Source organism: Psammomys obesus, unplaced genomic scaffold, assembly GCF_907164565.1.
Source record: "Psammomys obesus unplaced genomic scaffold, mPsaObe1.curated_primary_1811, whole genome shotgun sequence".
NCBI classification, from domain to species: Eukaryota; Metazoa; Chordata; class Mammalia; order Rodentia; family Muridae; genus Psammomys; species Psammomys obesus.
Genome location: NW_026596134.1, coordinates 21,204,775 through 21,228,179, shown reverse-complemented (window position 1 = coordinate 21,228,179; position 23,405 = coordinate 21,204,775). Strand labels below are relative to the sequence as shown.

General features: G+C 38.7%; 1 protein-coding gene across 4 annotated transcripts in view; it reads left to right on the top strand.

The window, feature by feature from the left end:
• The window catches only part of Nrxn3 (neurexin 3), a 1,537,891-nt gene that overhangs the window by 1,182,592 nt on the left and 331,894 nt on the right, over positions 1-23,405 (top strand). For all 4 annotated transcript variants that reach the window (XM_055593211.1, XM_055593213.1, XM_055593214.1 and 1 more), the window contains one exon: positions 614-795. In XM_055593211.1, coding sequence (XP_055449186.1) covers positions 614-795 — 182 coding nt within the window. The remainder of the gene's footprint in view (positions 1-613; positions 796-23,405) is intronic.

Below are 23,405 nucleotides of genomic sequence, written 5' to 3'. Positions count from 1 at the left end.
TACCTATCTACCTATCTATCTATATGAAATTTCCAGAGAAAATTTCAAAATGTAAAACATTATTGCTTCCAGTAATTTCATTGAAAACTTGCTTCACTTGTGTTTCTTCCTGCCACCAGGCCACACTTCCATTCTTTGGATTGGGAAAATAATAATACTTTGGGGCTTCTTCATTGAAAGCATAGGGGTGTGGTACCCTTGGAAGGGCTCCTGATTCCACTGATGAGACAGGGGACAAAGTATCTATCTCATGCCTGTCTTAGCAAAATGGAAGGCTTATTCTGGTGTTACAGAAGAGAGAGAGTTGTTCGCATTCAACAAAGTTCATTACCCAGTGTATCACGCACACTTCACTGGTATGCATCAGTGAAGTGGAAGATACTGAGCATCTCTCCATAACATCTGTTTTATTATTCAGTCCCATCGCAAGCATCCTTAATGCTGGGAGACAGGCACTTTCTGAAGCTGTGGAAGTCATCCCTTTTAGTGACCAGATACTGTCCGGCGTGAGAAGCTTCTCTCCCACAGCTGTCTCCTGTAGTCTCAATGGTGTACTAGAGCAGGCAGTGCATAATGCAGTGGCCCTCATGTCTCCTCTTCTTTGCCTTCATAGCTGGTGCCACGTATATCTTTGGGAAAAGTGGTGGTCTCATCCTCTACACCTGGCCAGCGAATGACAGACCCAGCACACGCTCTGACCGCCTCGCCGTGGGATTCAGCACCACTGTGAAGGATGGCATCTTAGTACGCATTGACAGTGCCCCAGGGCTTGGAGACTTCCTCCAGCTCCACATTGTGAGTACCATCCAGCTCTGGCCTGGATTCTTTTGTTTTCCTGGTGATCTGAGGTGTGAGTTGGATAGACACAGGAGAACATTCTCCATAAATGTGACATAGGTGCATGTCTTTTAAGGGGTGTCTTCTGTTGTGCATTCGGTCACACTCAGGGTTAGACAGACAGCTGGGGGTTGGCAAACTTTCTCTAAAAGGCCAGCATGTCAGCATTATGGACTTTGCAGGTCATACAGGCTGTTGGTTTTGCTACAAACAATATGCTTTTAAGACGTGACTCTGTTCCAACGAGAATTCATTCATAAAACTTGGCTGCAAATGTGACCACAGGTATGAGAGAAATGTGTGATGAAAGCTAAGGCTCTAGTAGCAGAGTGGGTGTGACAAGGAGAAAATTTCCCAGTGAGCATATTACATATTTAACGTTTTCCTTTAAATCTTGTGTCTGTGGAAGGGTCGAATTTTACTTTTAGTCTCTGAAGACCGTAAGAGCATTGTGCAAAACAAAGAAATTAAAAAGATTTGGAGGGAAAAAATTACTTTCTTATGAGGATAGAAAATATTTTTATAGCAACAATTAACCATTTTATCACTGTGCAGTCTACAGTTAAAAAGTAGGCTACAGAAAGATATGATTCTCATCTGTAAGTACCCCACATGTAGCCACCAAGAGCAGAAAGAGGAATTGTTCTCATTAGTTAGCAATGACAGGGTTAGAAAGAATGGATTTAATTTGGAACACTAAGGATTCAGTTTAAATAGCAGAGGGGAAAACAGTTAAAAAAAAAAAAAAGATCATCTGGGATTAATGCCAATCTCCACCAAGGCAGAAAAGGGGCATTTGCTGGGACTCTTTGAATCTAAGCTGCAGATCAAGGGAGGAAAGAAGAGTGTTAGTTTTTCTTTGCAAATCTACAGAAATTGGAATTGGCAAGTTGGGTCCACAGCAGCAGGCTCAGCCATAGCAGTATTCTGCTGGTGTTATCCAGATGTGAGACCAGGAAGAGGCACAAGATTTAAGCCCCAGGATGAACCAGAGCAGAGCAAGACAATCCTTAGGCTCCCCAAAAGCACTAGTCTTAAGTAAATATAGAATCGAGTTGAAGATTTTTAATTCTTTCTCAGATGCTTCAGGAACCATATGGTGCTGGGAGTTTTAGCTTAAACATTATAAAAGCCCATGCCAAGGAGCAAAGAGAGAGGAAGCCACAGTCACTACAGTTTATCTTTATTTAGCCTCCAAGAGCTACCATCATTTACAAGACTCCAGAAGATTTATGCTGCATATGACTTAATGACTATTTCATGGCAGCTATAACTAGGCTATTATTACCATCTTACTTGCATTTTCACAGTGATTTATTTATTTTATTTTATTTTATTTTTTTTGTTCAGTGTAACTTCCTAAGAAAAATAACGATTTGGCCTAGTCATCAACATATTTTGCCATCATATAATACGCTGCCAGTGAATCCATTTCTAGGCACTAGGGTTTGGTATTTCATCTTCGCTCTTAAGAAAGGTTTTGACTTACTCTTTGACAGTTTGCTTGGGGTGTAGCAGAGGGTTTGATGCAAACTGTTCGTGGATACTGAGAACTTTTCAAGGGAACAACAATACTATCCCTTTATTGAATTCTGTAATTCATTGTTGAGTTTGAAAAGTTAAAACCTCTAACCATGCCTTTGTGTCCCAGTAATATGCATTTGTTAGTATGTGTTACCAGGTGTTCCTTGTATAGTCATGTACTTTAGTTTTAACATTATATGTAGTATTTTATGAAAGTAAAAATACACTCAAAAAATTCATTAGAATATGTAGCATTACCCTGGAGTAAATCAGAGATGCTGCTATTAATTAAACACTCTGATGAATTTGAAAAAAGATGTTTTCTTCCAAGCTTTGGATAGGCAATTATGTAAACTAGTCTATTTTCCTCACTGTAATGTGAAAAATCCACACAGGTCTGAAGTAAGTAAACCTGCCCTGTCCATGACCTTTTAATAAGCATGGCCTCTTCATTGCTCCAGTCATTTGAAACCATTTTTAATCTGCTAATGAGTCTTTTTTTTTCTGTATTCTTTAACACAATCAGAACAAAAGAATAAAGTAGAAAAATCAAAAGATTGCTGTAAAATCCAGACTCTTTGAATAGTTAAGTGTGGTCTTCAGGAAAGCAAAACAATAAATACTGGTTAGGATGCTTCATGAGACATTTACAGTCTCATAAACAATGGTTTCTTGTGCTGAATGGTTTGTTTCACTGTGCTAAGAAAATTATCCCAAAGAAAAGCACTTAGGAGTCATTGTAGAAAGAAAGAAAAAATAAGGATTAGGCAGGAGGCAAAAGATTTCATTCTACACTGTCTTAAAAAAAACAAAACAAAACCTACAAAATAGAATTTCACCTTGCTGTTTTCTTTACACATATGTCATCACATTTTGCTCTTTTTCATTTTCTTCTTCTGCAGCCCTCTCCAATTCCCTAAGACCCCTTCCCCAGGGGCAGGAGAGATGGCTCAGCAGAAAGACCTCTTGCTATTCTTCTGGAGGACCCAAGATCAGTTCCCATTATCCATGTTGAGTAGCTTACAGCCACCTGTAACTCTTGCTCTAGGGTACTTTGTCCTTTGTAAGCAATCACATAGATATGAGTACATAGAAAACAACACAAACAGAAATAAAAACAAATCTTTTTAAAAATAAAGATTTTCTTTCTTTCCAGGCCTTTCACATCATGCTCCCTTTTCTATTTAAGTACACACACACACACACACACACACACACACACACACACACACACACTTTATATCTAGAGTCTGCATTTGAGAGAAAACATGCTTTCGTTCTGACTCCAATAATTTTTTTAGCATAATTATCTCCAGTTACAAACATTTTCTGCCAAATGTCATGATTTCAGTTTTTTAACAGCTGAATGAAATCCCAGTGTATACGTGTACCACATGCTGTTTACCCAGCTTTCTGCTGACAGACAGAAAAGCTTTCAATTTCTTAGCTGTTGTGAATAAGACTGCAATAAACCGGTCTATGCAAGAATTTCTCTGCCATATTGACATAGTCATTCAGGTATCTACCCAGGAATGATTAATCTAGATCATGTAATAATTATATTTTCGTCTCTTTATCGTCAATACTGAGGACATCACACATGCTAACAAAGTACTCCGCCACTGAACTACTGCCCCGGACTCTTTTAAATATTTTGAGACATCTCGATATTGACTTCCTTAATGCTTAGACCAGTAAACGTTCTGGCCAGCATTCTGACACAGTACTTTCTCCTCACAGCCACTCCATCATTTGTTTTCCTTTTTCCTTTTCTTTTTTTTTTTTTTAATTAATTACATCATTTGTTTTGTTGTTGTTGTTGTTGTTGGTTTTTTTTTTTTTTTTTTTTTTTACTTTACATCCCAATTGCAGCTTCCCTTCCATCCTCTCCTCCCAGTCCCTCCCTCTCACCTCCTCTTTTCCTATCTCTCCTCTTCTCCTCAGGAGGAGATATCAGCCATGGATCCAGCCTTGGCATATCAAGTTGCTGTAAGACTGGGTACATCTTTTATTGAGGATAGGCAAGACAGACTAGTCAGGGAAAATGCTTCCAAATGCAGACAACAGAGTCACAGACAGCCCCTGCTCTCTCTTTAGAAGTCCCACATGAAGACCAAGCTGCACAACTGTTACACATGTGCAGAGGGGCTAGGTCCATCCCATTCATGCTCATTAGTTGGGAGTTCAATCTCTATGAGCACCTATGGGCCTAGGTTAGTTGATTCTGTAGATTTTTTTTCTGGTGTCCTTAATCCCACAGGCTCTCCTTCAATCCTTCCTCCCCTCTTCCACAGGATTCCCCAAACTCCACTTAATGCTTGGCTATTGGTCTCTGCATCAGTTTCCATCAGTGGAAGCTTCTTTGATGACAGTGATGCTAGACTCCTGTCTGCAAGTATAGCAGAATATCTGTAGTAGTATCAGGGGTGAGTGATAGTATCATGGCGTGGGTCTCAAGCTGGACCAGTCATTGGTTGGCTCTTTCCTCAAATTCTGTCCTTCTGTACATCTTGTAGGCAAGACAAATTGTGAATCTAAGGTTTTGTGGTTGGGTTGTTGTCCCAAACCCTCCATTAGATTTCTTTCCTGGTTACAGGGGATGGCTGGTTCAGGATCCATTTTCCCCACTGCTAGGAATCTTAGCTAGGTTCACCAGCATAGGTTTCTGCAGTTTCCCTTGTCCTAGGTTTCTAGCTCCTCCTAGAGATGCCTCCTCCAATCCACTCTCTAACTCTGTCCTCTCCCCACCTCATCCCTCCTTTTTCATTCCCACTTCCTTTCCTACCAGGTGCCCTCCCTTCATCCACCCCTGCTGTCAAGTCTATTTTTTCTTTTCAGTGAGAATCGAGCTTTCCCCACTTGGACCTTCCTTGTTACTTATCTTCTTTGGGTCTGTTGTAGAATAGTTATATCCTGTACTTTATGACCAAAGCCCACTTATAACTGAGTACATGCCATGTTTGTCAGGGTCTGGATTACCTCCCTCAGGATGATCTTGTCTAGCTCCTTCCATTTGCCTATAAATTTCATGATGTCTTTGTTTTTAATGGCTGAGTAATACCCCATTGTGTAAATGTACCACATTTTCTTTGTCAGTTCTTCAGTTGAAGGACAAACTAAGTTGTTTCCAGTCTCTGGCTATTATGAATAAAGCTGCTATGAACATAGTTGAGCAAGCATTCTTGTGGTATGGCAGGAAATTTTTTAGTATGTGCCCAGGAGTGTTATAGCTAGGTCTTTAGGTATATCTATTCCCAATTTTCTGAGAAACCACAAAATTGATTTCCAAAGTAGTTGTACGTGTTCGCAGTCTCACTAGCCATGGAGAAGTGATCCTCTTGCTCCATATCCTCAACAGTATGAGCTGTCATTTAAGTTTTTAATTTTAGCCATTCTGATGGTTGTAAGATGAAATCCCAGAGTCATTTAGATTTTCATTTCCTTGATGACTAAGGACATAGGATATTCCTTTAAGTGCTTCTCAGCCATAGAGATTATTCTGCTAAGAATTTCATTTTTTTAATTAAATTACTTGGTTTTTTGGAGTTTAATTTCTTGAATTCTTCATATATTTTGGATACAAGCCCTCTGTCAAATGTAGGGTTGGTAAGGTTCTTTTTCCTTTCTGTAGGCTGCTGTTTTGTCCTTTGCTTTACAGAAGATTTTCAGTCTTGAATAAACAAAAACAAACAATAACAAAAAAAGAAAATAGTTTTCTTCTTAAGCTTTTAATCTACTGAAAGTCCTAGATTCATTTGCTAATTCATTTAAAGTCCTTTAATTTCAGTGTGCTAACATGTTTGTGTGTATAACTGTGTCTATGCATGCACATGCGTATGAATGTGGGAGCCAGCGGTCACTGGCAAGTGTTTCCCTCAGTTGCTTAACTTGTCTATTCTGCTAGATTGGCTGGCCAGCAAGTCCCAGGGATCCCCCACCTCCACTGAAACTGCAGTCAGACACTACAGCATGAGGCTTTTAGGTGAATGCTGGGAATCAAACTCAGGTCTTAAGAGAGAAACTTGGTGGGGGGGAATGATGACATTTGATTGAAGAAAAAGAGAGAGAAGTGGGGGCTAAATTGTGTAAATGCTCTAGGTGTGATCTTTTTTTGTTTGCTTGTGTTCCATTTTATATTTTGCCTAGATGTCCCACCCCATTGATGCCTTCCTTTAAACCTCAAGCCTCCCCACTCTTGGGGCTTAAGTGGCTTTGACAATCAATATTAAGCAGGTCGAGCTTGGATTCTTTAAGGGGAAAAAAAAAACAGAAAAGGCTAAGATATCAGAATAACTTGGGAATCATTTATTCCAGATTAGCTAACAGTCTTTGTTTTCTTTGTTTGTGGTTTATACTTTCCTGGTACAATATTTTCCATGTTAATTGTTGCTTACGATGTTAATGAAATCATGAATGAAATGTGTTTGACAAAGGCAAAAAAATTCTGTTGAAGTTCATGTACATAAAAAAAAATTCTTTAGGAGGAAGATGTCTCAAGGATGAGAGATTTTTTTTAAATAATTGCTTTAAATATAAGTTTTTCTGTAGTTAAATCTATTGTTGAGTTAATCAGCTCAATATTTGGAGAGCAGCTGTGAGTGACATCTGCCTCTTTCCCCCTATCTATGCTGTCTAGAGGTATGTCATGTTATCCTCACCTTCACAGGATCACAGAAAGGATTACCATGAAGTGTTGCAATTGCTCCTGGGCAGCTTTTGACAACCTCCTTTCACCACCTATAAAACAGAAGGTCAGAGAGAACTGGGCAGCAATTAGCTTCTCTCTATGGAGTTAATGCTGGTGTAGAAAAGACACCATATTAATTTCTTTCTCCCTGTGTGTAATTTACAGTAAATCCTCTTGGATTCATTTTTTAATTATGAGCCTTTCAGGAATAGCGAAAATTTATGTGTCAGGACATCTGTTTTGTTTGACAAGAATCTATAACCTTGTTCAACTTCCTTCCTGACTTACCATGCAGATATGTGTATGAGCTGAGATAGGTAAGACAAAAGAAGGCTGTCCCGACAGGTCTTGTACCACAGTGGCAGAATTTCTTCCCCAAACTGTGTTCTCCTAAAAAGTTATCAGTAATATCTCTTGGGTCAGATGAAGAGGAAATTGAGTATTTATTAAGTTTGTCTTGTATAATATTGTTTCTCTACAATTTATGATATTCAAAGAGACTCCTTGAGAATAAAAGGGAGCAGAGCTGAAATGTGATAAATGGTCTGTTCCTCTGGTCTATTGCATCTATAAATTTATCCTGGATGCCTCATTTTGGCTGTCTCTGTGTGAATATTTACAGTCAAGCATCGACATCTGCCAGGTTAGTTCTCAGTGAAGTTAGGCGTCTGTTAACTCAGCTTCATCCCTTGATTTGGCCACTGACAGAACTGGATTAGACTTTGGACTTTGTTTAGGGGGATGTCCAATGGAGCACAGAGGGGTAGTGCTGTTTAGAGACTGGTAGTACAGGGGAAGAGGGAGAGAACAAGAGAAATACAAAGCTGTCCAGCAGAGGCAATCTCGTTTCCCACAGAGTGCTGTGCACTGCAGGTTGGCTCACATTCCCTTTCATTTTTATTTGTTCTTAGTGAAAAAGGCCTCTTAGGGGTTTCTGGGCTTAGGAGCTTTTCCAGATCATTAGCCACTTGTACAGAGAGGCCTTGCTGGGCATCTTCTCTGCAGCTCCCAGCTTAGCTGTGCCACCCCTGCAGAACTGGAGAAGCTGGGAGAAGGCAAGAGGAGCCAGGATTGAGGGGACTGCTTATGTAAGTTGGACCACAGGCAACTATGTGCATGGGAGATCCGGAATGTTTTCCTACTTCTCTAATAGGTACATGAGGCCTCCTTTGAAATCTGTTGATTTTCATTCCATGCTTGGATCTGAGGGTAGCATACCAGGTACAAAGACCTGAATTTGAAACCAAACACTTTTGATTGAAGGCCCATTGCTGTTATTATGAAGTAAGTTAGTCAATTTGAGAAGATGTCACAACCATTTGGAAATTTTTGTCCTCTTCTTTGAAAAGGAAATAAAAAGATGATGTTACCAACTTTTCCTGAAGATCAATAAAATACACTACCTACAAGCTGTCTGTTACCAACAAGGCTTGCACAAATATAGAAGAGGAGTTTTCTTGAAGAAATACACAGTATATGATGACCGCACTGAGGGGATACATATATGTGTATGTAGACACACATCTGCCAAAAGAGAACTAAATTTTAAAAACGAACATAGTTTTTTGAAATTATTTTATAAGTCTACAATTATGAAAATAATAATAACAAACATCACCTTACCAAAAGTCAATTATGAAATAACTTGAGAGCAATATTATCTACGCTTGAGATAGATGTCAAATCTAGAATTCTGACTACAAGAGAATCTTGTGTTAGATGCCAGGGTAAGTCAACCTCTGCTACCATCCTTTGCCCTTATGATGCTGCATCCGGTCTCATTTTATGTCATGGGGGAAAGCACTATGACTCACTCCTCCTTCAGTGTGATGTTTCACTGGGCTCTGGAAACACAGTGAATATGCAACACTCCACATTAGGACCAGGTGTCTTAATTCTATTACTCATATAAAATGGAAATCTTACTTTGCAAAAGAAAAATGGGAGATAGAGAAGAGGAAGGAAAAAAAGGCAAAAATAAATCGACACCCTGAGTTCCACCATTAACACCAACCACAGTAACAAATACATATAGTCAGAAAATTCTTTCCATCTAAAGCTAACATCAAAATAGGTTAGACTTATTTTGTGGTATCAAATAAAGACACATGTAATGTAATCTTTTACTCAGTGATTAATACAACTGAACCAAGCTCTTTATGTGAATGTATCTAGATTATACAGATGAATAGGTACTGTCATGAAGTAAACGGGAAACCAAAAAGATATAAAAATATTCATAGATCCTGATTCTCTAAAATGCGAAGAAAAGTGAATAATGAACTTAATATGCAAATTAAATGCATAATAGTGCAATTATAAAACTGCACTGACAAACCACATAGACAATATTTAGTGTCTGGCAGACAATTATAAGCGTAAAAGGCCAAATGTCTGTATCTTTCTCATTTATCATTTACACAAGTGTTCCTTAGACTGGTACGGTCCAGGTTCTTCAATGCTTGTATAATATGAAGCTTGAGAAATTAGGATCAAGGTAACAGAGCTCATGGCTAACATCCATTGTACTTACACTGAGCATTTTCTTTGTGCCAGGCAAGGTGCTTTATGTTGGGGATGCAATGATCAATCTTGACTTAGCCAAAAGTCATTAAGAATGAAAGAACATACACACACATACACACACACACACACACACACACACACACACACACACACAGGCAAACACACACACTCTCATGCTTAATTCAGTCAGGAATGGATTTTCTATTGATGTTTCATGATTTTTTCCACAATTAACTTTTCAGTTTGGAGAAAGTTCTTTTTTTCCTAAACAATGATCACATGTAAACTTCAACCTAAGTAGTATAAACTTCTAAGGAGTCTGGCTATTACAGACTTAAAGACAGTAACAAAAATGAATGTAAAGTCTCTTCTGAAGTATTTCTGTAAGTCTTCTGGGGCAGCCTTTGGGAAACAAACAACAAACAAACCAAAACATCATCTCATCAAAAGCCACTTATATGAAAATCAATCAAATCTACATTTGTGATCTGGAGCGGCCCAAGAGCATAAAATGTAGAATCTGGAAGTCAGTCTGATGGCCCCTATCTTTTGTGGCTATGGTCTTCAAAATAGTCAAACAAGCCTGAGTAGCAGAGTACTTTGTGACATAGTGATCTAAAATGCACTATGCCGGGGGAACTGCAGATGACATCGAGGGAGCGCTGGAGCTGGTGTGCCTTAGTGGCAGGCCTGACTTAACACTGCTGGACACGCCAGTGAGATGAATCATCTCATTGTCTCACCGCTTGCACCGTTACTAGTCATTACTCCTGGGGTATTGTTCAGTGCAACTGAGAAAGCAATAACTCATTGCCACCCTGAAGCTACAGATGATGGATTTTAGATCGCTGGCTGCATACAGGAGGCATGGAAACTGAGCTCATTGAGGGGGAACTTCATTAGCCTCCTGCTCCACGGCATCATATTCTCAGATCCTGGTGCTGTCATTGCTGCTGTTTTAACATGTTAGTGTTTCGCTGATAGATGGCTGAAGGAACTGTATAACTGAATTTGCCTCAAAGATACTACTGACAGCCACACCTGACTTTCCCAGTATGAAATGATACCTTTGGAACCTGGAATCACCTAAAGACACTTGGATAAGTCCTGTTGATCCATTCAAGCCAACCTTCATCTCACAATCATTTCAGACTCAGGAATGACACTGGGGGATTGGCAATTAAGTCTTATAGTCTATATTTGGCTCTCCTCATAAGCTCTGTGATTCCATTTACATTTCCTGCTCTGTTTTCTGTAACATGGCAGCTAGTTTAATAGATAGATGGTTATTGCTGACATTTACTCCAGAAGGTATTTTTGAGAGGCTTTGTGTTACTCTCATTGTTCTTACGGCCACTATTATTGATGGATAAAGTATCAAGTACAGGACTTTGATAAGAACTTTGTTTAGTTTCTCCTGTCTGAGCATTCACTATTAATATCTTCATATGACAAATGAGGCAATTCTTGTTTAATGAAGCCAGAGAATTTCTTCAAGATAGCACTGCCAATAAACAGCTGAATGGGCTTTCAAACCCAGTCTCGACTCTTAATTATGATTCTATTACTAATGAAAGATTCTGAGTAGAAATCATCATCATGATCATTTTAATTCACTGAAGAGTTATTAAACAGCAATTTATTTGGAATTGTTGGAGATATGAAGAAGCTTAACCTCCAGAATTATAGTCATACCTCCGATTCCGTTTTAACACACAATTAGCTACATGCCAAGCAAGGCTAGAACAGTGCTGGTGTAAAGTTTTTACAAATGTATGTAGAAAAGGTGGTGTGAATTTTAGATTGTAAAAGCTGGTCAAGTACTCTAGATAAATATGCTAACCTAGACATAAAATCAACGACATGTAATTCAGGATGCATTTTCAAATTATTGAGGAGGTCTGTTCGAAAACAGTAAGTTCTATGACAGAAGACAGACAGTGGGGATGAGCACAAAGAAGATGGTGTTGTAGAGGCAAATAAGATCTTATTCAGTTCTACCTGGGTTTGCAACTAACTCCATGCCTTGTATAAATCACTTGACTGCTCATTAAAATGCAGATGCTAATTATAATTCTGCTAACAGGCTGCTGTGAAGCTTTATAGGAATGTATGTGAAAATGCTTAGCAAGAACCTGGTCCACAGTAGATAATGGAATGTATGCTTTGTGTTCGTTTTTGTTTTCTTTCCTGGTATTTTATAGACCTAGCTTGAAGGATTTCAATATCATGCTGATGGCAGATTGCTTCCAAAAACAGAAAACATTGAAAGACTTTTGGTAGAAGATGATATACCCAGTTGTTTTTTAAATTAATTTTTAAAGTTAGAATTACCAAAAATTGGTTTCATTATGGCAATCACACCTATATATCGCTACATATGTTTTATATCATGCCTTTATTATTTTTTGCTCCATCTCTCCTTTTTCCTCACAGACCTTCTTCTTTCTCCAATTGGTAGCACTTTTGATTTCTTTCATGTAATATGTTTGTATGATTAAACCTAGAATATATATTTCTAGGTTGACTTACTGAAAAAAAATAGTTTTTCAGTTGCTCAAGATAAATAAGCAGCATTGTTTAGGAGGTCTGAGAAAAATATTTTTGCCTTACTGTGTAATAATAATTGTGATAGGAAGGTAATGAGAATGAGAGCAAAGTACATTTTAGAGAGCAAATAAACAGATATTAATAACTGTTGTACAAAAAGGGAGAGAAATAAGGATTTCAAAAAGTGAAGAAAACCGTGACATCATCAACAAATAGCCAAACATGGCATAATAAGTGGGCATTATCAAAATTGTGATAAAATCAGTGTTTAAATCAGGTGATGTGAAATATAAGAGGTCCAAAAGTCAACCACTTGAACTATCCAACTGAAAATGTGATGAATTTATGTACTATATTTAGGATGGTGTCGGAAACTCAGATATCTCAGCCCTCAATGACAACCGAAGCTTTAATGTTTGCTAAGATTTCCAGAGAAGACACTGAATGCAAACCTGAGAAACAGATAAGTGAATATACAAGATGATGGAAGAAAATGGAAGGATGAAGGAAGAAAAGATAGGGAAGCTAAAAAGAAAATGCTAGAAGGCATAAGTAGACCTACATAGTGAAGTATTACAGAATCCAATGAAATTGGAAGAATTTTTTCCTATACATTTTACTTATTTCTCCTTAATGTGTGATGTCTTTTTGTCTTGAATAATAGTTATGAACGTATAAACTTGGTCATTACTCCTCTATCACCAGCATTTTTATCTCTCCCTTTGCTGTTTCTCATGGATATTACTAAAAGAGAGCCAAGAACATAACATGTATTTCTTTTACTACCACCACATAGCAACTATCCTGCATGAATGATGGGACGATGGATATTATTCTGATAACCTTATAGGATTATGATAATGATAAGTGCAAGAATACACCCATGTCCCTACTTACAAAATGAGTATAATTACTTTTTTTTTAAAGCATTTTTTAACTTTAATTTATTTACTTGGGGTGGGGATTGGTACATGTTATGCTCAGATCCTCAGACTTGGCAGCAAGCATCTTTGCCCACTGAGCCATCTCATTGGACTATATAATGTCTTTTCATGATAATACTGGTATGGCTACCTCCTTTTAGGAAAGAAAGAAAGAAAGAAAGAAAGAAAGAAAGAAAGAAAGAAAGAAAGAAAGAAAGAAAGAAAGAAAGAAAGGGAGGAAAAAGGAAGGAAGGAAGGAAGGAAGGAAGGAAGGAAGGAAGGAAGGAAGGAAGGAAGGAAAAGAAAGAAAAAGAGAGAGAGTAAGCAAGGAAGAAAAGAAATAAAGACAGAAGGAAAGAAACTCTCATTGCTGAGAGAACTATGTTTGGGAACCTGGAAAGAATAACAAAGACATGTTAACGTGATTGAACTAGATTTGTTTTTATTTTTTGGTTTTTAATTAGTGTGTATATGAAGTGATGTTTTTTTTTTGTTGTTGTTGTTGTTTTGTTTTTCATTAAACCCTCCCCCTACTACAAATAATCTCTTTCCTTTTCTAAATGATCAGCATCTTACTTACTTGCTTAACACTGTGATACAGTACTCCAACAAAAACAACTTCAGGGAGAAAGGGTTTACTTTCTCTTACAGTTTCATAGGATACAGTCTACCAAGGCAGCAAAGACATGGCAACAGGTACATCATAGCAAGAACAGGGGGCTGTAGATCCACGTAAGAAAAGAGAGAGCAAACAGGAAGTAGGGTCAGACAAGAAAGACACAAAGTCTGCTCCCAGTGACTTAATTTCTATGGTAAGGCTCCACCCCCATAAAATTCCACAACTTTTCCTAATATGTAAATGGTTCAACTGCTGACCCCATGAGCGCCTGTGATCCTGGGATGATATCCTTGTTAGATTCTCTCTCCAACCTTGCTTTTTATTTTGGAGCTTTTGGGAAGGACAGTTTGGATTTATTGTCATCCCCTGAGGAACAAATCCCCTAATGCCCAAAATGATGTGCAATGAGGCAGAGAATTTAATTACTCTTGTCATTATCTTAGCTTGGATAGCTATAGATTCCCCTAATGGTGATAAAATTACCTAGCTCTTTATTAAATGTAAACCACTGCATGTGAAATATTTTGAAAACAACTTTACTCGTTGGCTGTTCGGGGCTAAGACCTCCTATTCTCTGACGGCCCACATACTTTTGCAATCATGTCTATACTTGGTGGTTTATTTATCATCTAGGAAATGTGCTCCGTGTTTCAGCTGTATCAGCTGAGTTAATCTCCTCAGCACAATTAAGTTGACAGGGCTAGCTCTACTTTGTATGCATATGCATTAAGATTCCAAAAATTAGGTGATTACCTGTTTTTTTTTCCTTTTTCTCTTTCTCTCTCTCTCTCTCTCTCTCTCTCTCTCTCTCTATCTCTCTCTCTCTTTCTTTCTTTCGTTAGTTTGTTTTTCTGAGACAAGTTTTCTCTGTGTAGCTGTGGATGTCCTGGTTTCACTTTGTAGACACAGTGGCCCCAACCTCCAGAGATCCTCCTGCCTCTGGCTCCATGAGTGCTTGGATTACAGTGTGCACTACTTTGCCCACCAGGTGACTACTTGTTGAGGATGCTAAAAGAAGAAAAGAAAATGTAAACATTGGTATTTTTGACCTTAACGATACATACAGATTTAATCTTTTTAAATAATTAGCCTTCAACGTAATAGGGTTTATGGGTAATATAGGTGAGATATAGTAAATTTAGCAGGACCTAGGATATTTATTTAACCACATTCTAACAAAAATGGTGAACAGGAAAGTTGAGGTAGTTGCCATGGGTTTGAGCCCCAGTATCACACAAAACTAAAGAAATGTGATGCAATATTTTGATGAATGAAAAATATGTAGCTACAACTAAGTCATCTAAGTTTTTGATCAAGCTTTAAAACTATGAAGAGTATGTTTGTGGATGTGAATGTGCATGTGTGTGTCTATGTTAGCGTGTGTCTATTGTGGGATGGGTTGTATTGAGAAATCAAAAGACAAGTTTGTGGACTTTATTCTCCTTTCCCACCTTAACCTGTGTTCTGAGACTCAAACTCATGTCTCCAGGCTCAGTAGCAAGTGTTTTGACCGGCTGATCCCCGTCACCAGCCCTGATACAGTTTTTATACAGAAAAGAAAATTTTCATTTTATCTGACACTTGTACACTTCCCAGCATTTGTTTTGTTTTTTTTTTTCCTTTTTAATAATATCAATCCATCCAGTTTAGCCCACAAGTTGCTTTAACACCCCTGTATAACACAGAGAACCTGATCTGAGCTTTTAAATACGGTATGGCAGATGAAGAGCTTTAAGGGGAAATTTAGCCCCCAAATTTCAAATTAAATCCTTTTAAACTTAACACATCAGCACAGAAATTCTTGCCCAACTGCAATTTCATATTCCAGTGGATGATAAAAGTCATTATAGCAGCATTCGGATATACTTGCTTGAAGATGCTAAATGATCTCAAATAATACAGAATCACATTAAGTCTCTCTGTAGTCAGTATTTAATTTTCTGTATTTCCATATCTAAGCCAGATATTGGTATCTTCATAGCAGCCCTGGCCTGCTGCTCCCTGCTCTGTTAGCTTCTAATATCTAGTAGCTAGTCAAAGCTTGAAAGGTGGACCTTCGTAGCACAAATCATATTTCTTGAAGTGGGAACAAATTCTGTTTAATTTGCTCCTGACTGGATGCCTAGTTCCTAAGGTTAACAGGCTTTCATGTTTGCTTCTTAGATCAGCAGGGTTTGTTGCTGAGCTAGACATCAAAGTTCAAGTTCAATACTGAACTGTGAAAAACGAAAATGAATTCTGATGTGACGTATAAATGACGTGTACTTTTCTAAAACACCATGAATCCTTGGTGAATGATCCACAAAGCACATGCTTCCTTTGATGGTATTTTAAAAAGTCCCCCAGAATCTGAGTTCAAAACAGATAGAGGAGCCTATATCAAAGGATATAACAGGACAAATTTAAGTTAGGTCAGAGGCAAGTTGGTGGAATAGACTTGACAAATGAATGAATATTAGTCAGTGCTGCAGAGATCAGTGACTTATTTTACTGAAACCAAATGACAACTTATTTCTTCAGTGAGCTCTCACTATGTCAGACATTGTTCTAGGTGATTTGGATTTGGAAATGAAAAAGACAGAACTGAGCTCACCATCTTTCAGGAGTGTAGGTTCTAGCAGGGAAGTCTGAAGGATGTAGCTGGAACCTGAGTTTGCAGTACATTGTGACAATGTAATTTTGCACGTGCTTCATTAGTTAACCATTGAGAGTTTGAAGACTTGAACCTTTGTGTTTTCTAATGCTCAAGTTGCCAGCTAAGCATTTCCTGGACCTACAGTGAAAACAAACAAACAAAAGTCCCAAAACGCACTAGCTGGCTCCTCATAAGAACTACAGTAGTTTGTTTTCATTGCCAAAGTGAAAGGAAGGAATGGCATGTGCCTTGAAATCCAGCTCCTTGTTCTGTGAAATCACATGACCATCCCTCTGACTCTAGTTTGTAGTCACATGGATTCCATCTAAATATGCATCTGTGTTTCAGAGATGGGAAACTGCCAGAGGGGGCTGGAGATGCAGGTCAACTGTGGAGTGCTGGTCTAGCATGTGAAGTTCAACTCTAAGCAAAACAAAATACAAACAAGCAACCTTCTGGGAGCATTGAAGCAACACTGGCAGAAAGAAAGGACAAAGCCCCCCAATCAATCAAATGAAACCCCAACCATTCTAGGAATAGACAGCATTCTCTCCTACTTGTTTTCTGGGCCTGGCAGAAGGGATGCTACATCTACTGATCTGGTAACTGTTCCTCCTTGCCTGCCATTTACATCATCAGTATTAAGGACATATGGATTGGTTTCTTTTCCCATTGCGTGACTGAGCTGCAAGAAACAGAACGGAAACACATGTTTCCTTTTGACTCACACCCAAACACTGCAAAACAAAAAGTATGAGCTTTCTCCATCAAGCTGTGTGTGCATTAAATATGAGCAAACATTGGACTGAATGCAGACACAGAAAGTCAGCTCTGGAGAAAATGTTTTCTTTCCTTTCTCCGTATCTCCTCCCTTTATTTAACTCTGCAAGATTTCACAGAACACTGTTTCCCAGTGGTGCTCAAGGTGCCTCCTCTAAGTCTGGGTATTTACCAAATCCCAAGAGCCTCCTTCTGGAACTGGAAACTTAATTAACTCTCTCCAAAGCCATGATTATCTATTTTTTGATAAGGAAAACAAGAGAATAATGGATGGTAGAGGTCCTAGAAGGTATGATAGTAATGTTTTCAGTGTTTCTACAAATCATTCCTTTTTTTGAAGGTGTTGGTATAAAGAATATATTAACAAAGATTTCTTCTATGACATCAATGTCAACCTCACCTTAAGGAAAAGGTTATACTTCTCAGACATGCACGCTAAATTCTAGTTGTTGTTTTTTTTCCTGAAAGAAAACAATTGATTTTTTTTTTTGAAATAATGAGCCATCACTCCAAAGGCTGTGCAATGTGATTGTAATGGAAGCTGACACAAAGATACTATGGATAGTGATGTCGTTATGATGTGGAAGCCAAAACCACAAGATAACAATTCTTTGCACACAGTAGGGTGTGCTATATTTCTATGTATTTCAAATCTATACAGAACACTGGCCAATGAACTAAAACTCCTCTAACTATCAAGAGCCATCTTATAAGTATGTAGGATTTTTGGAATTTAAACACCTTGGGCTGGAGAGATGGCTCTGTGGTTAAGAGTGCTTTCAAGGGCTGGAGAGATGGCTCAGCCATTAAAGCCTAGACTCACAACCATAAATATGAGCGCTTTCAACCAGCTACAACTTCAGTTCCAGAAGGATCTGACAATTCTGGCTCTTCTGTTACCTATACCCATGTGCATATACCCCATATATATATTTTTTCATTATATATAATGGAAAAAATATATAATTAAAAACAAAACTTAAAAACAAAAACAGTCATTAATTTTTACATACCACCTTGAATCCCTCTGGGGGGAGGGAGGTGAGAGATCTCCTTTTATTCCTAGAGAGCCAACTGTGCTGTCCATAGTGAGACCCTGTGTCAACATCAGGAGAACATAGAGTAGGATGACATAACAAAATAAAACACGGCCATTCCAAACATTACTTCTTTGAACATGTAGGTAAAAAAGCAAGAGGGAAGGCTTTCCTCCTTTCTCTCTCCCAAATGCCTGGCGATGGCGTGTATGGGAGCCTGCTTCTTCTGCTAAATGTTGCCACAGCCCTTGCTTCTCATCTTAGAGCACAGAGTGTCTCTTGTCTTCCATCTGTCAATGTGCTGGTTTTAGAGAGCGTGTCTAGCAAGTGTTCGTTGGGCCTCATAGAACATACACATTTATTTTTAAAACTAGATATTATATACACACATTGACATTTCCAAACTTAAAGATTTAGACTATTTGTCCATACTTTCAAGTCATCGCAAGCCACTGCCAGGTCCTGCCAGATAATTGCTTCATCTGACCCCTTGCCTGGGAGACCTTGTCATTTGATTCTAGGACACTTTTCATACAGAATTTGTGCTAATATTTTTGGGGCCTACATTCACATATTATATGTTGACAGGACTCTAAAACATTTTTAATATCACAGATATTTTTTAAAACAATTATTTTTATGTGTATGTTTCTGTGTCTATTTGCCTGATATATCATGTGTAGGTAGGTATCCATAGAGGCCTTTCCCCATTAGTTTTGAAGATCTTAGATGTTGAGTTTTATATTCCTGTTTTCCAGGAGCACACATTTTCATTCAGGACTACGTAGGGCCTACACATTCAAGTATTTCATATGTGTGGAAAATGAGGCATGTTTCCAAAGCACAGTGCATCAAATGATTCTAGCTGAGTCATTCAAAATTTTGCAATCCTTAATGTGTATGTGAGTGTGTAAATGGAGGTGCAAAAACCCGCACATGCACATATGGAGGCTAAGGGTAGGCATTGGGCATCTTCCTCTATTGTTCTCCATCTTGCTATTTGATGCAAAGTTTCTCAGTGGGCCTGGAATGTACTGTTTAGCTAGATTGGATAATTGCTTAATTAGCTCCCAGGGTCTTTCTGGCCACCCACCCCTGAAGCACTAGAATCAAAGATTTCTGCTGTCACACCTAGATTTTACATGCATGCTGAGGATTCGAACTCTGCTCCTCGTGCTTGCATACCAACCACTTTACCCCCTTGAGCCATCTCCCTAAAGCCCTACAATTTTAACTTGGAATGTCATTTGTGGATAAATTCTGTATTTTCTGGGGAAAATTTGGGTATCATTTCTAAAATACAATACTGAATACAGAATACAGGAAAGAACACCTTTTCTATAATTTAATTCATAACTTCATGGTATTGGAGTGTCATCGTTTTTCCTGATGATGCTCTAATGAGGAGTCTTCACATAAACCTCTGATTACATTGTGCTTCTCTGAAGGGGACCGTCTTTCAGGTGTGCCTTTGAGAGCTCTGAACTCTGACAAGAGCACAGAGCAGCACAGTTGTTAATCCCTGTTTCATACTCAAGAGCTTTACACTGTCTCTATTAAGTTGCTTCAAACGTTTCCTCTGGGGATTGCTTTGCCTGCTCAGTCCCTCAGACAGAAAGAATTCCTTTTCCCCTACCTCCTGGCAATTTTACCTGAACAATCTTTTTCATTGCTCCAGGCCATTGCTTCAAGTCTTATCAACTTCTGAGACTATGAATAATTCCTTCCCTTCAATTATATTGTTACCTTGAAGGTATTTATAGGCTGTGATCAAGTCCCCTGCAGTCTTTGCATTGCCAGACTTTATAAAATTAGCTCACACCACCTCTCCTCACATGTTTTATCTTCTTGCCTTTTGTAGCGCTCCTTTCTTGTGTGATTATCTTTGTAGCATCTCTGCTATTTCAATATCCTTCCTAAACTCAGGAGGTCAGGGCAGCACATCATATCAGGTATTGCTGTGGGTATCTGATATTAGATGGAGGAATCAAGGAAGAGGATTACCTCCAATTTGAGTTTAATCCATTTTGTGACTCCGAAAAATAGACAAAATGACAGAGAAAGCACACTGTTAAGGTGTGTCCATATGGTTTAACATACTGATAGAATAATCCTGGAAACTTCTTATAATAGAAATGATTTTTCTGAGTTAGGCATTTTCCTACCATTATCTGTTTGAGTCTGACCCTCAGGGTAAGATTAATATAAAGATTCAGGCTTCAAAAGCAGTTATTTAATAAAATACTCCATTTATAGTATACCAATTACTTAAGATGTATTACTTATTAAAACTTATAGTACACAATCTCTTAAAACCCATTACTGTTTTTCTGCTCTGTGTGGTCTACCTATACAAATGACACTGAATACTGTTTTTTAGGAAGATCACAACACACTGCATTATACACCCCCATAGCACTAGGCTTATGTTTCTGAGTCTTCTAATATTGGCAGCATTTTGTCAATGGGCACAGTGACTGTAGGTGCCAAGGCCTAATTTAATTCTCGAACACCATGAGCTCTAAGCCTTTTTTATTGCTTCAACATAATAGAAAAAAAGCACACATCACTTGAATACATGTATACATATCTATGTATTATAGACAGATTTCTTTCATGACAAAATATAAAGAAACCCATTTATTTTTTAAATACAAAATAGTTAAATGAGTTTCAATATTTTTCTCCAACCCTGGGCGAACCTGGACACCCCTCGGAAATGCCCACCATGGAGTGTGAATTGTTGTTATGGCTGAGTCACCATGGTGACTGTGGGCCTCCATTCTCCTTAGTTCCAGGTATGAAGGCCAACATCAGCAGTTAAATGCTGGAAAGAACCCTAGAGAATGTACTTGGCTCTTGAAAGCTATGGGTCTTATGTGCAGACCCAATCAACCGTGAATAGAAATTTTCTGGAAAAGAAAATTGCATTTGTCAGACAGAGCTAGAGAGATGGTTCAGTGGGTAAAAGCCCCTGCTGAGAAAACCCCAGGACCCGTGTATGAATGCCCAGAACCCATCCAAAAGGGCCTGGAGTTCTGAAATGTGGCTTGAGCATCTGTAATGTCAGAATTCCTATGCAGCTATGGAAGTGGAAACAGGAGAATCCCCAGAACAGCTAGCTCCATTTCAAAAAGAAAGACAGTGTCAGAGACAGACAGACAGATATTCACGATTGAAGGACTGACATCTGAGCCTGTCCTCTGACTTCTGTGTACATGCTAAAGTATACATACACCTGCATTCATACATACACACATACATACACAGTTGGTTGTCTTAGACATGTATAGATTTTGTTTCTTGTTGTTAATAGAGCATGCAACTCTTTCATATGTACTAGTATTAGTACATATGAGCCATCTAGCGACAATTTCAAGGAGACAAGAACATTTAACTGGCATGCTGGGTCCCCTGGCTTATTTACAAACACTATAAAAAGGTATCAGGTAGAAAACAGAATAGGTTGTATACGTGTGCTATACTATCACGTATAAAGAGAGTTGGATAGCTGCTGACACACATATGTTGGTGTTCTTGTGTGTTTATGTGTGTTTATGTACAGCGAGTGAGGTTCCTGGAACCAACCATGTACAGTTCAGATGTTTACTTTGAATACCCAGATATGGAAGCCCAGAGGCTTACTTACCTAATTGAAGAGTTGGATAATGAGAGATCTAGGGGTAACAGGAGCCGCAGCTGCCTTGTTCTCAGGTTTCTGAGTATACAAAACAAAATGAGATGTTTTCTTTCATCTGGGCTCTAAGGAAGGGGAGACTGCATTTCTGAGTGAAGTAGAAGAGAAAGAGAGAGAGAGAGAGAGAGAGAGAGAGAGAGAGAGAGAGTTGGTAGCCAGTTGACTGTCAACTGGTAAATTCCTTTTCCCAAGTACTCTCTTTCCTTCCATGATCCTTGACTAACTCTATGCAGGATCTCTCTTCCCTACCCTCTTTCTCTCTCTTCCTTTCCTCCTCGAACCCTTTTCCCTGCATTCCTCTCTCTCCTTCCCTCTACTACTCTCCCTCTATTTCTATCTATCTCCTTTTCCTATACCCCCACATTAATTCCAAATCTTTTCATATAACATCAGACTTCTTCAACAACCATGCCAACTTCAGAGGCACACTGCCCGAGTTCAGATCCTAACTCGATAACTTAACAGTGTCACTTAACAACTCTGTGGCTTTGGGCAAGTTATTTAATTTCTCTGTGCCTCGTTTATTGACTTTTTCACTTGCAAATTGGGATAATAAAGTCCATTATGAATCCAGGAATGGTGACTCTTGCTATTCTCAGGTTGAGGCAGGAGGACTGCATGAGTTTGAGATAGCCTGGGCTGCACAGTTAATCCCGGTCCATCCTGAGCTACTATTTGAGTACAGTGTGAACATGTCTTTAAAAACCAACTTCTTCGTGGGTTATGAACAAGGGATGGCAGTTATCAGTTCTTGTGCCTACTACCTGGCATACTCTATGGGCCTTTACATATTGTTACTATTTTTATCATTTTAATATAATTCTAGATAAATGCTTGGGACCATACTGCCCAGTAGGCTTTACATAATGTGAGAGTTTGAATGAAAATGGCCCCCATAGGCTCTCAGGAGGTATCATTATTAGGAGGTGTAACCTTGTTGGAGGAAGTGTGTCACTGGCGGGTGAGCTTTAAGGTTTCTTATTCTCAAGCCAGGCCCAGTGTCTCACTCTCTTCTTGCTGCCTGCAGATGTAGTACACATGGCTCTTCCTCCAGCACCATGTCTACCTGCATGCTGCCATGCTTCCTTCCATGATGGCAATGGACTAAACCTCTGAGCTTTAAGCCAGCTGCAGCTAAGGGTTTTCTTTATAAGAGTTATTTTTCCTTCCTAGTAGTTGTCATGGTTCATAGTCATCACAGCTGGGTAGGGCTGTAGATTGATTTCTTCTTTGGAAGCTTGCATGACCGTATTGTGGATTAATTGCAGAAAACATGGAAGTAAATCAAAACAAAACAAAAACTGCCCATTGCTGGTGTTTGGGAGGGTAGCAATAGATAGGGGACTAGCAGAGCAGAGTAAAAGTAATTTGATCAGAGAATAGGGAAAAGAAGAGACTCTAATGAGCTATGTGGGAGATAAATACAAAAGTAGAAAAGAGAGTTAAAAAATGTAAGCTTGTCTAAAAAGTCATAAGGAATCAGACTGTGTACTGTCTATCAAACCCCCATATACTGTACCATATCTATCTCTATCTCTCTGTTTCTATCTATCTATCTATCTATCTATCTATCTATCTATCTATCTATCT